Below are 16,337 nucleotides of genomic sequence, written 5' to 3' on the forward strand. Positions count from 1 at the left end.
AATCTTTAAATTTCATTAGTTAAAGAGATATACTGTTGACCCCATTATTTGTCAAGTTCCCAGATAACCCACTTCTCTCACTGCACTAACAGCAAAATGTTTGAGCTGAAGAGTGCAGGGAAACGTCTACTTAACCAGGCATGCTACAATATGTTCTGCTTCAGCAAACTCTGACTCATTGCAATCTATAAAAACCTATACATGTTTCTGAGGGAAACAAGAATGTTTAAACATTGTCTAAATTACACAATTTGCTCACTTTTAATTTCCAGTTTATCAATTTTCAAAGAGGTTGAGAGGGGTGAGCCAGTTGCTAAATCATTCTGGAATGTCAGTTACAAAGAATACTGGAAAAAATGCGCAGCAATTTAGACAACTGTTTTATTCTAATGAACACCACAGTCATCTTAAAAGAACTGTCGGTAAATTTGATGTCACAGGTTTTTCAGTAACTTAAAAATGTATAATTTATGTAATACTTACATCAGATAGATAAAGTTTATTGCTTTCTTTATCATACACTTCAATAGTTAGACCATACATTTTCCCAGTTTCCAAAATCCATCTGTCTCCAGGGTGAACTGTAAAACCTGTGTGCGTGTATATATATATATATATATAAAAAAGTATAAAGATTCCTTACCTTCAATATAATTATTTTCTAACCTCCGTGTAATGGACTGTTATTACAAAGAGAAATTCACAAGACACTTTTCCTTTAAAGTTTTGTATTCTTACATATCAACATGGATACTGTCATAAGCTTGTGCCAAGTTCCTTTGACTGTGATCAAGATCATAGGAGATCAAAATGAGTACAGCACCCACAGGACTTTTGTGAAGTGAAATATTGGGCACACTTATGGAAATCTGAAATAAAAATAAGTGCTGGAAAAACTCAGCAGGTCTGGCAACATCTGAAGGAGAGAGAAAACTATATTCTAATTATTCTTCAGTTTGATGGTTATTGTGATTCATATACAGGTAAAAATATTTTAAAATAAATAGTTCATTTTGAAAGTTCTGTCTTGAAATGTACAAAATGGTTAGTCTCAGAATAAGAGAGGGAGGGAATTTAGGAGTGAGATGAGGAGAAATTTCTTCAGTTAGAATGTGGTGAATCTTTGGAATTCTCTACCCGAGGGCTGTGGAAGCTCAGACATTGAGTATGTTCTAAGCAGAGGTCAACAGATTTCTAGAAACCAATGACATCAAGGGTTACAGGGATAGTGCAGGAAGATGGCAGGAAGAGGTAGATCAGCCATGATCTAGCTAAATGGCAAAGCAAGCTCAAGGGGCCAAATGGCCTACTTCTGCTCCTCTGTTCCTACGAAATAGAGTTAATGTTTCAAATCGAATATGACTCCTCTTCAGAATGGCAGGGTAGATATCTATGCATTGCTAACTGGTCGACTGCCCAGCATTGCAGGAAGCCTTTACAAATGGAGAACATTAACGTCATGAGCAATTAAGTTCACAGATTGGATCATGGAAGGCTTCCCCAACAAACTATTAGAATACTGTGTTACCAGATAGTTATTTTGTGGCCAATGTTTAGTATTAACATTCCTGTGACAAAAGCAAATCTGCGACAAGCTATCAACAATTGTTCAGTGCACATTATTATCAATAAGAATTTAACCCCCATAAAATGATTTTCTAAATTAGAGTAACATCTATTTATTAAAATCAGTACTGATTATGTTGTTGGAAATACCAGGTTATCAGCACAGATATTTTTGGTACCGTTATACTGCCTTACTTGCTCAGTGGATTGGGGAAAAAAAGACTTCAGTCACAAATGAAATATTCTTCAGGTAGCTTTCTCTAGATGGATGTTATATACGATTCACAGAATTAAGAAATGGATGGAACATAAATAGAATCTTCCATCCTCAAAGGATTGATCAATTGTCCTCAACAACCTATTGACTATTTTGACTACTGTAGCAAAACCTCAGCAACTATTTGTTCCAGAACACTGCCATGAAATCTTTGGAATGGCCCATCTATCAAAGACATGCATTATCTTATACTGGAACATCCAGTCACAGACACACATTTGATCCATTTCCAAGGCAGCTTGAAACAAGCAGACCAAATACAGAAAAATGTTATATTATGCAGAAAGAACAATCTATTAGTTGAATGATTAAAGCTATTTAAATAAACAAATAGTCAAATGTAACCTTTTTTTCTTATTAACTGGCTACATGAACACAATTGCTTAGAATTGGAGAAAATGAACAAGATTATAATTCCACAATAAAACCTTACGTAGCAAAGAATGTGGAAGACCATGTGGCTTTCCTGGCTGCTGGAATGATGTAAAAGAACAGGCTATTTGGATGATGAACTATTCATTTGTATTGCCTTATTCCCCAATTTATTTAAAAGCCTACTAATTCAATGTTAGTTTACAAGTAAGTAAATGCTTACCAAATCACTGTTCAGCCCTGATATAGCTATAACTTAAAAGGATAAAAACAATTATTGTATGAACTGTAGCACATTGGAATATTCTGAAAGCAAGGAAGCTCTTCAGCTGTCTATTACTGCAAGTAAAATGAAACTGATATTTATATTGATAAGTTATCTCAGTACCTGCAGTATCACTTGGTCATAAGGAAATGGGCAGAAAAATCAATTCCACTATTAGTTTATCTGTTTCCAAATATAAAACTAAGACAATTTACTAGAGTTTTTCTCAAGGGGAAAAGCCCAACCTAATAACATTGCAAGACAGAACTTTCAAAATGAACTATTTAATTTAAAATATTTTTTACTTATGTATGAATCATGATGACCAAATTGAAGAATAATTTATAATATAGTTTTCAAATCTAAAAAAAAATGTACTCACAATTGACAGATGTTTCATTGATAAATTATTTTAAATACTAACCTAGGTAACGTGGCTCAACGACATAAATTGTGCAGTTTGGTAACCGGGATACACCTTGCATACGAATACCTAAGCCATTTGTTAAGGGTCATGTAAGTTTAAAACGGTCATCAACCTATTTTCAAATATAACTAAAGAATATAGGCATTTCAAAACATTCATAGAGGCCAATGATTATAATACAATATCCATAAAGTCTTGTAGTCAGTCTGAAATTAAAAGGCTGATTCCATATAGAACTATTATTTTGCTGACCAGTTCCAAATCTCAATCCAAATTTTTATTACTGCTTTATAATGTTTCAGGTAAATATAGCTATGATTCTGGTTCAGACGCTCATGGTTAGCCATTCTAACATCATTCTATAACACAGAAAATTATGAAACCCAGAAATGACTTGGTTCCAAGCAATCTGGACTGGGGAGGTTATAGTATGATGATCTTGACTTTGGTATACAGGACACAATTTCAAAATTTGAAGATGACGGAAAACTTGGAAGGATTGTGAACTGTGAGGGCATTAATGATAAACTTCAAAAGGACGTAGAAAGGTTGGTGGAATGGGTGGGCAAGTGGCAGATAAATTTAATGCAGACAAGTGTGAAGTGATTAATTTTGGTAGGAAGAACAAGGGAGGCAATATAAAAGAGGATACAATTTTAAAGGGGGGTGCAGGAGCAGAGGGGCCTGGGTGTATATGTGCACAAATCATTGAACGATAAGGGCAAGGGCGCGGTTAATGAAGCATAGGGGATCCCAGGCTTTATAGATAGGGGCAGACTACAAGGGCAATAAAGTTATGATAGAACTGGGCACTACACTTTAGAATGGATGCGTAGGCTTTCGAGAGAGTGCAGAAAGATTCAGGAGAATAGTTCCAGGGATGAGGAACTTCAGATATGCAGATAGAATGAAAAAATTGGAATGTTCTCCTTGGAGAAAAGGAGGTCGAGAAGGGATTTGATGGACATGTTCAAGATCATGACGGGAGAAACTCTTCCCGCTGGCGGAAAGGTAAAGAGCCAGCTGATACTGATTAAACATGAATGGCAAAAGAAGCAAAGGTGACATGAGGAAAAATGTTTTTATGCCACAAGTAGTCAGGATCTAGAATGCACTGTCAGAGAGTGGAGGCAGATTCAATAGTGGCTTTCAAACTAGAATTGGATAACTACCTAAAGAGAAAAAGTATGCAGAGCTACGGGGAAAGAGTGGGGCAGTGAGACTAGCTGAGTTGCTCTTACAGGGAGCTGGCAGGGGCATGATAGACTGAATGGCTTTCTTCTGCGTTTAACCATTCTATGATTCAAACTTGCTGAAATAACAAAGAGGTACTAAAGCAGAAGTGTCTGTTAAAATTGAACATGTAAGTCCATTTTCAAACTCCTTTAAGGTTCCCATCGGTTATGCAGCCTTAGGTCCACCAAAAATAGGTGTAGATGCAGTCCTGGACCTTAATAGCCCCAATAAGTAATAGCCTGGATTTTGCAGTCAGTGGTGAAGCAATGATCCTCGTCGCCGACCACAAAAATGCTGCACACGAAGATCATCAATGTGGTGCTGACCTCCCCTGTCCTCACAGTCTGCTTCTGTCGCCATGTCAAGAGGATTACCAGATGTCCAGCAGCTGTGATATAAGCAAACAGCGTAGTACTCTCACGGATAGCAAACCAAGATGTTAAAAGCGCTTTCGCTTTTAATTTAAATTTTCACATAGCAAAATAAATGATGGTTGGATCAAGATAGAAGCTAAGGTAAACTTTTTAAAATATTAGTTTTAAATGCGGATTTTCTTTTAACCATAATGGAGAAACCTGACACTTCTACAAATACAAAATTAGCTTCTCAGGGCCACTGAGTGTGTTCACCAGTAATTATCAAGTTTGTGTGCTATAAAAAAAAACATTTAAAACTCATTCAAAAGAAGTGTCATTTTCCAACAATTTTTTTTTTAAAACAGCGAGACTCAAGTGCAAGAGTGGAAATTTGAGTCAATCCATAAGGTCCCCACAGATTGCACTCAGTAGGGACACTAAGCATGTCTTCTGAAAAGTGTAGAATCACTGGCAGCAGCTTCTGGACTTTTGCATAATTATGCTCATGCATGGACTCCAGAAGTTGCTGCCAATTTCAGTAAAATAATGATGTCCAAGAAGCTTGAGCATTTAGCACTGCCAGCTGCGAAAACTGTGCTCAAATTCTTGAGACAGTAAAGTTCTCTCCAAAGCAGGCAACATCCCACTGCTGAGAAATCACAGGCTGGATGGGTCAAAACTTTGTGCATCAACGAAGGACAAAAGACAACAAAATCCAATAGCAATTGACTCATTTACAGTGGAGTACACCTGCGTCCCAGCACTGCACCTACTTTCTTATAGGCCTTAAAGTGGCATAAATGGCAGGCAGCAAAGGAAACTAAAAAACACTTTAAAACATGTCCCCATATTGTAGTTGGAATCTTGGAGGAAAGAGCATCAATTTCTCCACCTTTCCCTTTCTTACCCTCCCAAATTTGACATTGACCAATCCAAAGGGTGGAACCAACTACAGCAGTATTATGATCCAATGTCTAGTCTCCTGCTTCTGGAAAGGACTTTACCACCTCAATTCAATTTCAACCCAAGGAGGAATTTCTGGGCTAATGTTTTTTATTTTAAGCAAACATAAAGAGGAGGTTCTTGTTTGGTGTTAAATCAGAAGTTAGAGCCAGAGAAAGTTAAAGTGAGGAGAAATTCAATTTAGATGTCAGAAAAGGATATTTGAAGGAGAGTGGGCTGTTAGGGTTGTTGTAAACTCTGTTGAGAGTAGTCCAATAGATGTTTTAAAAAATGAAAACACATGCAAGATGTTAATTGAAGTTAGCAGAGGAGGAGCGCTGATGAACCAGAAAAGATGCTGACTACTGGGAATTGGCTGAAGATCAGACTCAACATCAGAGAAAGCTGGGATTATCATATAGCACTTAAAAACTCAAAGCGGTCTTTTTTATAGGAATGCCATTCTAGAAATAGTACAGCAATAAGAACATGACTGCTAACACTTGCTTTGCTATATAAACTAAAAGCAACCAACTTTCATGCATAAATATGCTTATACAAAGTACATAAGTGGATACTGCTGATATGCTACATTATGTTCAAGTCTACTAAGGCTATTACACTGTAGCTGTCGTTATAATGCCTTACATTAACTGTGTTTAGCTTGCTTTGTAATTTCTAAATATAGTTGCATTGTTTTATTATTGAAAATGCTACTTGATTACACTAATTTAAATTAGACACACAAGAATCAGTATGGCAACTGCACAAACTGCATAGACTTTGACCTGTTGTCCATTGAGGTTGGGAGTATTCTGCATCCAAACACATTAATAGCTGCCTGTGCATATTGTTTATGCAGAATAAGTGAAGATCCATTAGCTGCAAACATGCCAAAGTTGGAAAAACAATGCTAATATTGCTGTATAAAAAGCTGGTTGTTAAAAGTTTATCCATGCCATACAAGTGTATTCAGTGTGAGCTTGTATGAGGTAGGTATTAGATCATTAGCATTAGGTTACTTCTGAACATGCTTTAACATTTAGCTTCTGCAAGGTGCTAATCAAAATAGCAAAGGATACTTTTATGCATCAGCACCAGGTTTGTTTGCCCTTGCTGCAGTGCGGTTACTGTTGACATGGCTTGCTTTAGTTTGCCCACTGGTTGATTTGCATCTCCCCCTGGACTTATTATGCTATTTTGCAGCTCTAATTCATACTGATCAGAAGGCATCATTAGTTCTGGAAAAGAAAAAAAAAACTTTAGTAAATTTTAGTGGATAAATTGCAAAGCTTACAAACAAAACATGCAATGGAAGTTAGCTGAAATAACTAGCTCAAGAAACATTTCAATGATCTTTAAATTCACTTCAAACAATTAAAGTCTTCTTGTTTGGCAAACATAAAAGACTACTGCATAGTAGGAAGAAGAGGCCGGAACAGGAAAACATTTCATTCCACAAGTAAGTCTGGCCCAAAAACTTCAAATTACAAAGCAGAATTTTTTTATGGAGGTCACAGTGAGTTTAGGTTTGCAATGGGTAAAGGAAATCTCTCTCCTGCATAGACAGGAAAACAAAATAGTAGATTCTAAATAATAAAGACATCAAGAGATATGGGGAGAGTGTGAGATAACTGCATGATTTAGTTGAATGATGGGGCAGCACAAGAGGCCGAATGGCAGAGAGGCCATTCAGACCATTGTGCCTGCGCCAGCCAAAGAGGAATAAAAGAAACTAGCCGTTCATCTTAAACCCACTTTCCAGCACATGATCCATGGCCTTGCAGGTTGCAACACTTCAGGTGCAGATCCAGGTACCTGTGAAATGAGTTTATTGTTTCAATCTCAAGCATCAATTTAGGCACTGAATTCTAGATGCCCACCACCCTCTGGGTGAAAGATTTTCCTCATATCCACTCCAGCTGGATGCAAGGAGGATCCTCTCTGTGCCTACTGCTTTTGAGCTGTGAGATCTGGAAAAAGTTTCTGGATCCTAGACATTTTAGTCAACTGGTCAGGTAGAGGAAAGTAATGATAGGAAGAAGTAATGCAATGTTGGGACAGAGATTACTTTTGATATAAATGAGGTAGAAGCCCTCAACAGATTAAAAGAGCTCCAAACGATTTATCAAGGCTACTATTTATCCCAGATTAATGAAAGAGATATTAACCAGAAGACCACAAGACATAGGAGAAGTAGGGCATTCGGCCCACCGAGTTTGCTCCACCATTCAATGAGATCATGGCTGATCTGATAACCCTCAACTCCACTTTCTTGCCTTTTGCCTATAACCCTCGATTCCCTTACTGATTAAAAATCTATCTCCACCTTAACGACCCAGCCTCGATAACCCTCTGCGGTAAAGAATTCGACGGATTCACTACCCTCTGAGAGAAGAAATTCCTCTTCACCTCGGTCTTAAATGGGTGACCCCTTACTCTGAGATTATACCTTCTGGTCCTAGACTCTCCCACAACCTCTCAGGATCTACCCTGTCAAACTCCCTAAGAATCTTATATGTTTCAATAAGGTCACCTCTCACTCTTCCAAACTCCAATGAGTACATGCCCAACTTCTCCTCGTAAGAAAATCCCTCCATACCCAGGATCAACCTAATGAACCTTCTCTGGACTGTCTCCAATGCCAGTATATCTTTCCTTAGATAGGGGGTGGCCTAACTAGTGTCTTGTACAGTTTTAGCAAGACTTGACTATTTTTATACTCGACTCCCTTTGAAATAAAGGCCAACATTCCATTTGCCTTCCCTATTATCTGTTGAACTTATATGTTAGTTTTTTGGGATTCATGTACAAGGATTCTCAAATCCCTGTGCTGCAGCCATTTAAATAATATTCATCTCCTCTACTCTTCCTGCCAAAGTGCATAACCTCATATTTTCCCACATTATATTCTATCTGCCACTTTTTTGCCCACTCACTTAACCTGTCTATATCCCTCTCTTGACTCCTTGTGTCTCACCACTTGCCTTCCCACTTGCATATTGTTGTGGAGGATTAGGCCAACATGATGCATTTTCAAAAAGGATAACAACAAGAATATTAATTCAATACAATGTAGATAACTGAATAAATGATCAGAATTATATTGGAGTGTCATCTGAACATAGCAGCCAAATAGATTTAGACCAGAAATATCTTGCCCGATCAACTTCAATAGACCTTTTCCAATTGTGATGAAGTGGACTTCAAATAAAATCTACCAGATGATCTGGTTAGGTTTCCATAAAGCTCCACGTGAAAAGATAGCACTAAAGTTCCAGATTTGGGCTATATAAGTAAATTTTGGAAATGAATCAAACAAATTTCACTGAAGAAGCAATAGATAATAAGAGAGAAACAGCAGCTATTTGTTTGTGGAATTATGTTGTTTCTGGATTGGGGCTTGGGGGAGGTGGGGCGCAATGTTTGAGTGGATTAAAGTGCTGACAGCGGGATTCCAAGGAATGGTACTGGCTTATGTTAAGAACTTGAAATCAGAAGCTCAATGTAACTGCAAAATTTCATTCCATGTGTTAATCAGTGTAAAGAATAACATCCAGATATCAGCCTTTTACTTCTTTAAATGTGTGCCCTTATCCTAGCCAGACAACTTAAAGTAATTTTCCTGATTTTTTCCGTATCATTAATCATCATCTACTTCTATAAATTCACTTCTTAGATGTCTCCTTTCAAGGTGAAAGTCTACATTTCTCCACTCTTTCTTTATAACTTAGGTCTCTGTGACACTGATGATCAACTTTGTGGTCCTTCTTTGAACTGTTCCAATGCTTGATCACATTCCCTTGTGCTCCAGTGGCCAGAATTAGATGTAAAAACTAGTGAATGGTGTGGAATATTATATCAAATTTAAATTTTCAGAGTAGGACAAGGGGAATGGACACAGTTTCAAAACTGAGAGAGAAATTCAGTGGCAATGTCAGGAGGTTCTCCTTCAAACAAGGATTACTACATAGAACAGACATTCAGGTGGAGTAGAGAATGCAAGAATCTTGGATGCTATAAAACACACAAGTGTGCCATTTTTCTGGTCATACGAATACTGTACTTTAACCGTGATTTTTCTTCATTTTTTTCCCTCAGGTTTCAATAAATACACAAGGAAAAGAGACAAACCTGTGACCTTCCCTTGTCTTATCTTCTGTACCCGATAATGAATAGAGGTGCCCACCATCAGGTAAATATCATAAGCTGGATTCAGCATAATGTTTTCCAGGATAAGGAGTCGTACTTCTGCAGCTGGCACATTCTTGTGAACAAGAAACGACAGAATTGGTGTTTTAAAATTTAATGTAAAAAAAAAAATCAAAAATACTGATTAAATATTGGGTGCAACTTTTCTGTTAGGTAATAGAACAGTTTAAGCCAGTCACTGAAATCACATTTTTAAAAAAAATATATAAAAATAGTTCCTGTGGGTTACATATACCTTACCAAATTTTCAGCCACATTTTCTTTAGGGAGTATGTGCTACCCATGATTAAAGCTTTAGTAAGTTACTCTGCCAAATGAGATAACTGATCCTCGAGGACAATACACCAACTGAAGAACAACTTCTTTGCATCTTGAGTTGCAGAATTGAGCTACTTTTCCTTGATTACATTGTAGAACAAATTTCAAAAGTTCAAGCTTGTGTTCAACTGTGACTCATTTTGTGGCTGAGCACCTTGTCCAATGGTGGACAAAAAAGTCTGTACATCCCAACACCACAAACGCCACATTGTTGATTTGCACAAGTTGATCGAGCACCCAATTTGTCTACATCCAGAAAAATGGCAACCTGCAACATCATGCCTCCAGAGGTGGCCATTCATGTTTGCTGCTGAACGCACTGACACAATGGGTAAAACGCTTGTGAAAATTCATTTATATTGTAATAATTACACAGAAGTTTGAACCACCAACAACTGTAAATACAGCATTAAATTTCCTTAACTTTCGTCCAATCATAGGAAAGTTGTTCACCCATAGATTTGCCAACTAGATTTCATCTATACCAAAATAAATCAGTGCGCGTGGATCTCTTGTAAAGTCTCAATTGCTCAAGAACTGTTTTCCTAAAAGTAATTAGCCATTTAATAAGGAAAACTGATGATTGCATTTTTTTCAATTGCAGCTTAGGACAAAGTAAAGGCAGGTTTGCAAACTCTAAGCTGAAACACTTTCATTTCAATACAGGATCTTTAGACATGAATGTTCCGTCAACTAAAAATGTAGTATGTTTTCCTCTCCAATAAAAGTAGTTTTGGTTGCCTATGGGAGCCAAAGCCATTTCTCCAAATTCACTTTCCATAATTGAACTTGGTTTTTAATCTTCTATTTTGCCTCTCCCAGTTCATTGACAGATAGGGAGGCATCTAATCAACATGCTTCAAGTATCATCACTGTGCAAAAAGGCTTAATAGACCTTATGGTCTTTTCCTGTGGCATTTTCACATACCTTTGTATGGTTCACATGCTTAATGTAACTTAGTCAGCGTGGGATATTGTGATATTGTGGAATCCTGCAGTGTACCTTGAAAGGTTTAATATGCATTCAAGGCAAGTTGATAAATTCCAATTACAAGCATTCTTTATTGCATATGCGCAGAATTCATGTAAAGTTCATTGAGAGAATAGAAAAGGTGAAGGAGGAGACTGGTGAACTTCAGGACTGAAGAGAGAATCACTATTTTCTCCTCATCCAAGCGAGTATAACAAGATTTATCAAATGCCTTGTTATATTAATGTGTGACAGTACAGAATGTGAACCTCTCCCTATAAAATACTCAATTAGTACCCTAACATTTTAAGGCATGGGGAGGGGGGAGATTAAATGGTCTCCACTGCCTCCTCCAAGAGGATTTCTGCAGGAATAAGGGATGAATCAATTGTTGCCATCTTTATTGTACCTTATAACGAAATCATTAAAAATAAGCATGGAACATCATTTAGTTCATCAAGTTTTCTTCCCTGGATTACATGCCATCCAGAACAAAATGTTCTAAAAATTATTTTCTTGCCACTCCCCAAAAGCCTGACAGCGTGGAGATGTGAAGCAGATTTCTAACAAATCTAAGTGGGGCCCAGATTTTCTGTAGATTTGTGTTCTCTGGTCGTAATGACATATCTTTGTAAATAGCCATCTTATCCAATCTTGGTACTTGAAAAAACTTCTTCGACAGCAACTTCCAAACCCATGACCTCGACCAACTAAAAAGGACATGGGCAACAGGCACATGGGAACACAACCTACAAGTTCCCCTCCAAGTCATGCATCAACCGATTTGGAAATATATCGCCTTTCCTTCATCATTGCTGGATCAAAATCCTGGAACACTCAACAGCACCGTGGCAGTATGAACACCATACAGACTGCAGCAGTTCAAGGCAGCAGCTCACCATCACTTTCTCAAAGGCAATCCTGCATTAATCCTGGGTAATAAATGATGGCTTTGTCAGTGATACCTTCGCCCCATGAAACGGATTTTAAAAAACTAGCTCATGCGCATTTACAATTTTTTCGCCTCCAACAGAGACAGAGTCAGGTCTGTGAACAAAAAGTTTAAAACTCCAAGCCTAGAATCATCCACTTGACTATTTTTTTTGAACTTGCCAGAATAGCTAATATTAGCAAGGCAATGGCCAAACATTCAAAAGTGTCTCTTGAACTGATGAACATCAAACAGGCCAACCAAAGATTCCTTTCAGGACCAACCAAGAAACTCAGTCCCAGCACACCACATTTATCAACTCAACAGGGAAGGTCTATCTAGAGCGAAGTATGATATTTTGTCAAAGGAACTTAGAACATAAATAATTGATGCTCTTGCCCTCCATGAAACCAACCTAACTGAACCCAAACCATAGCATATACAGATCCATTGATTCCACAATACAGTGCTTGAACGTCTATGATGTTCACTGTCTCCAACCTTTTTTCCACTCCATTTGTCTTGTAAGTTTGTTTTCTGTTCATTCAGTTTTCAATCCAATTTACCTTAAATGTGTAATACAGTACACCAGCCAGTCTAGCTAGCAAAGCATTCCATTTACAGTACAGGATAATGCCCATGGCAGAAGGGAGTAAACAGCACCTACAAAAACCAAGTCACCCAATAATAAATCTATCACTACCTATTGGGACAGCATTTCCTTCTCCAATATTAAAACCTTTTGGACAAAAACCCTCAAAAAACTCAGATGCACTAGCAGATGCACGTATGTGCTGAATTACAGCTTTCTTAAAAAAAAAACAATTTCTCCCTCTCTGAATCATTAGGGAATAGAATTGTTAAACCTTTGCCACAGGAAGGAATAGATGAACATGCATAGGCAAGCTGCTATTAACTATGTTTTACCGCTACCAAATTCACTGATGTAATGCTGAAAAATATGAACCTTAAAGCTTTGAAGGCACTTCTATGGTTCACACACCTGTCAAAAAGCTGGATTATGTTTAAATTGTTTTTTAAAAACTAACATTTATAGGGAAAAAGTGATGGTTTAGAATCAATTTGCATCAATGAATGGTGTATAATGGCAAGTTCAATAATGACAAAGAAAGCTCTAGGAGTAGGGCTGCCTGCCCATTTCTTACACCCAACACGAAACTTGAAAGATTGAAGGAAAAGTAATTTAGAAATTCATCAGTATTAAATTACCTTGTAAATTGCTTCTTGTATTTTTCCTTTCAACTTTGAATTTCCAGTTTTCATTCCTGACACCAAGACTGTATCCCCTTGTTTGCCATGTTTCTCCATTTCAGATATGTAAGTAGGTGGAGTGTAGGTAGATTCAGAAAACTTAAGTATCCTGCAACAAAAGTTCATGTTGTTTATTCAAAACATTAGTTCTTTACTGTAGAGAAATAAAGGCGGACAAATAATCCAGAAATTTTGAAATCAGTTATATTTAGCCCATCATGGCTGCCTCCTATCACCTATATACTATTTATGATAAGAGATAATAAACAGAATGCTCAGTTCCAGACTCCCAAATCTGTTTTTCCATTAATGGTTTGATGCTTCATAGCTTTTCATGCATTAGGGAAAAGTGAGGAAAAAAATGTATATGAGGACTTACATCATCAAATGTTAAAAAGATAACTAAACATTTTCAGGAACTAAAATATTTGTAAATCTTGCTTACGGTATTACATGAAAACATCACCATGGCATACTGTTCAACATTTATTAAACGCAAATATTAAATCTATGTATAGTGCTAAGCAAATCCACAAATATTAATATATAAAGGAAATTACTGATCACTCAGCTGCAAGTAATAAAGCAGTATGTAATACTGTGCACTCTTATACCATTCTTATAAGTCAACTGAACAGAGTAAGTAAACATTTTTTAAAAACATATTTGAATAGGAATAAATCTTAATTTGTATAAACCTAAGCTCTACTTAACAGTTAGACCTCACTCACAATAGTAACTGTCATACACTTTCAGCACAAGCAGAATCATGCATTGTTTTACGAAGTGTATTTTTAAAAATGTGTGCAGCAGGACAAACTTGAGGGTGGGTTCATTAGAGAGAGGAAAAAAATTAGAGCTAACCAGAAACGTTAACTGTTTCTCCGTAGATACTGTCAGACTTGCTGAGTTTTCTAGCATTTTCTGTTTTTAATCTAAAATTATGACAACAGCCTGACTGCTCCAAGGCATTTTCTACATATTGAAATTTCACTGATTCTAAGAACTTTCTGCTCACAACTATCTCATTCACAATTTTCAAGTGTGTGGATCAAAAATCACTTGCTTCTTTTTAAAAAATTATGCAAAACAGGAAAAGCCTGCTTTGCATACAATCTACGTGCTTACCCATTTGAAATTGGAGCAGTGGTTATCGCCCTAGGACTAGATTCCTTATTAAAGGGGGACTATGCTTTATATGGGAATAGTAGAAAGAGGGGACTTAGACAACAGTGATTAATGACAGTGTGCCAAGCACTCATCCTGCATGGAAGCGGAGGCTGCCATTTAACATCTATCTAGTACCTGTCCTGATGATAACTACAACATCAGATGGAAGTGCAGCATTGGCTATGAAAATGCCTGGTGCATCAACTGTCCTTTAAACAGCATGAGCCACTCATGTATGCTGATAGAGGTTGAGTAAGTAATAGTGGTTGCCTGAAGGGTAGAATTATTCTGTACGCAATTTTATCAGAGCATACGTGGAAAACACTCATGGGTGTTAGGAAAATGAACACTTCTTATTGTTTCTTTTGTAATCCGCCAAGGATAAATAGTTCAGAGGCTGTGTTCTGACTGGTTCTTATGCACTAGCTTCCTAAAAAGCAAACCCATCTCCCTCATTTCAGCCTGGATAATCTCAGCAAGGAGTTGCAATCTTAGTCATTTCACCCTTCCTTGAGCTCACTGAATGAATTTGCATGAGGCAAGGCTTGTCAAATCAAATGGAAAACACCAGGTATGACAATCTGATAGTGACGAGCACAGTTCTACATCACATAATTTACAGCCTTTATGTCAGGGCCCTCAGATACATAAAATCTGCTGGAACAAAACAACATTTTGGATCAAGAAACTGAAACAAACTATACAGGACAATCTTGCTCAAAATATTTCTTACTTATAAATGCCAACTGCTTTATGATGGATATTGTTGGCAGGAGAAAAACTAAATGTGGCAGGCAACACTTTCATGAAAGACAGGGCGAAAAGCCTCAGACGCGAGCTACCCTTTCAGATGCTCTAGGTTGATCACTGCAAGTACAAATATAAAGATTGCATCATTTTTCTTGTACATAGAGTAAACTTTGTGCAACCTTATCAGAGCTGGTTAAAAAATGTTTTAAATCCATGTAACTTCCTCTCAAAGATATAATTCGTACAAAACGTGAAGCAATTATAGGTGGATCAGCTGCTTTAAAGGAAGGCTTTCTATTTTCCTCCACTAGTAATAGAAAAGTAAAAATATAGGCTTGTTCTTTTTGCTCTTCTGTAATGATGCCACTGATGAAGGAGCAAAAGGATTTTTAAACAATAACATCTGATAAATCCAGTTTTCCTACCGCAATGCATTGTGAGAATCCAAATATCCAGCAGCTTCTGTATCTTTGACTATATTCCATTCAAACACTAATCCTGCCAATGTGCTGAATGTGTTGCCTGTGAAAGAGAGAGGGAGAGGGAGCATAAGTATCTTAATGTTTTTAGCACAAATTAATTTGCAACACCAGCTGTAAAAAGTTGACAGGTGATGGTGACCGGTATCCATTTCATGACACTCAAAAAGCAAGCTGTTGACTGATGCTTGAAAGGCAAATGAAAGCCAGTGTAAAATGATTCTATTTTTTTCAAATTATGTATCTTGTCAAAATACTACTGCAATATCTTGTCTCGTGGCATGAGAAGCAGTGTTCACGGAAGAGCAGGACAAAATTCAAAATTCATGCTAGCATTTCGATAAATTGAGTTTGCAATATAGAACATTGTGCCCATCAAATGTGATATTTTTGTCTTTCAAAAGCCCAATATTCAATGAGTTGAGCTAATTTTCAAACCGTACAATGCTCTTAGATAGTCCATGACTGTACCACAGCTTCAACTGCATCCCTTTCAAAATGTACATCTTAACTTGAAGGAATTTCATAGAAACCAGTTACCAATGTACTGATATAACAAGCGCTTCAATTTCTTGAACCTGTGCCTTGATGAAATGGAGCACATACAAATGCAAATTACAATTATGATGGCTGCAATGATTATACAATCCAGAAATACAAAATAAGCATAACTAAAGAGAAACAGAATTAACGTTTCGAGTCCAATAAGACTTGAGTCATATTGGACTCAAAACATTAACTCTGTTTCTCTCTCTACAGATGCTGTCAGACCTGCTGAGTCTTTCCAGCACTGT

The 16,337-nt window shown here is 37.1% G+C and overlaps 1 protein-coding gene across 2 annotated transcripts in view; it reads right to left on the reverse strand.

The window, feature by feature from the left end:
- nup210 (nucleoporin 210) overlaps positions 1 to 16,337 on the reverse strand; it is a 103,496-nt gene that overhangs the window by 70,389 nt on the left and 16,770 nt on the right. The window contains exons 1-7 of one of the 2 annotated variants that reach the window (XM_041191768.1): positions 15,490 to 15,586; positions 15,048 to 15,181; positions 13,103 to 13,253; positions 9,576 to 9,708; positions 6,524 to 6,682; positions 2,905 to 2,973; positions 484 to 590 (exon numbers count right to left, since the gene is read on the reverse strand). In XM_041191768.1, the coding sequence (XP_041047702.1) occupies positions 484 to 590; positions 2,905 to 2,973; positions 6,524 to 6,682; positions 9,576 to 9,708; positions 13,103 to 13,253; positions 15,048 to 15,121 (693 nt within the window). In that variant the 5' untranslated portion in view covers positions 15,122 to 15,181; positions 15,490 to 15,586. Of the gene's footprint in view, positions 1 to 483; positions 591 to 2,904; positions 2,974 to 6,523; positions 6,683 to 9,575; positions 9,709 to 13,102; positions 13,254 to 15,047; positions 15,182 to 15,489; positions 15,587 to 16,337 lie in introns of those variants that run through there. The other variant, XM_041191767.1, reaches the window with a different exon arrangement.

Source organism: Carcharodon carcharias, chromosome 7 (genome assembly GCF_017639515.1).
Source record: "Carcharodon carcharias isolate sCarCar2 chromosome 7, sCarCar2.pri, whole genome shotgun sequence".
Classification (NCBI taxonomy): Eukaryota; Metazoa; Chordata; class Chondrichthyes; order Lamniformes; family Lamnidae; genus Carcharodon; species Carcharodon carcharias.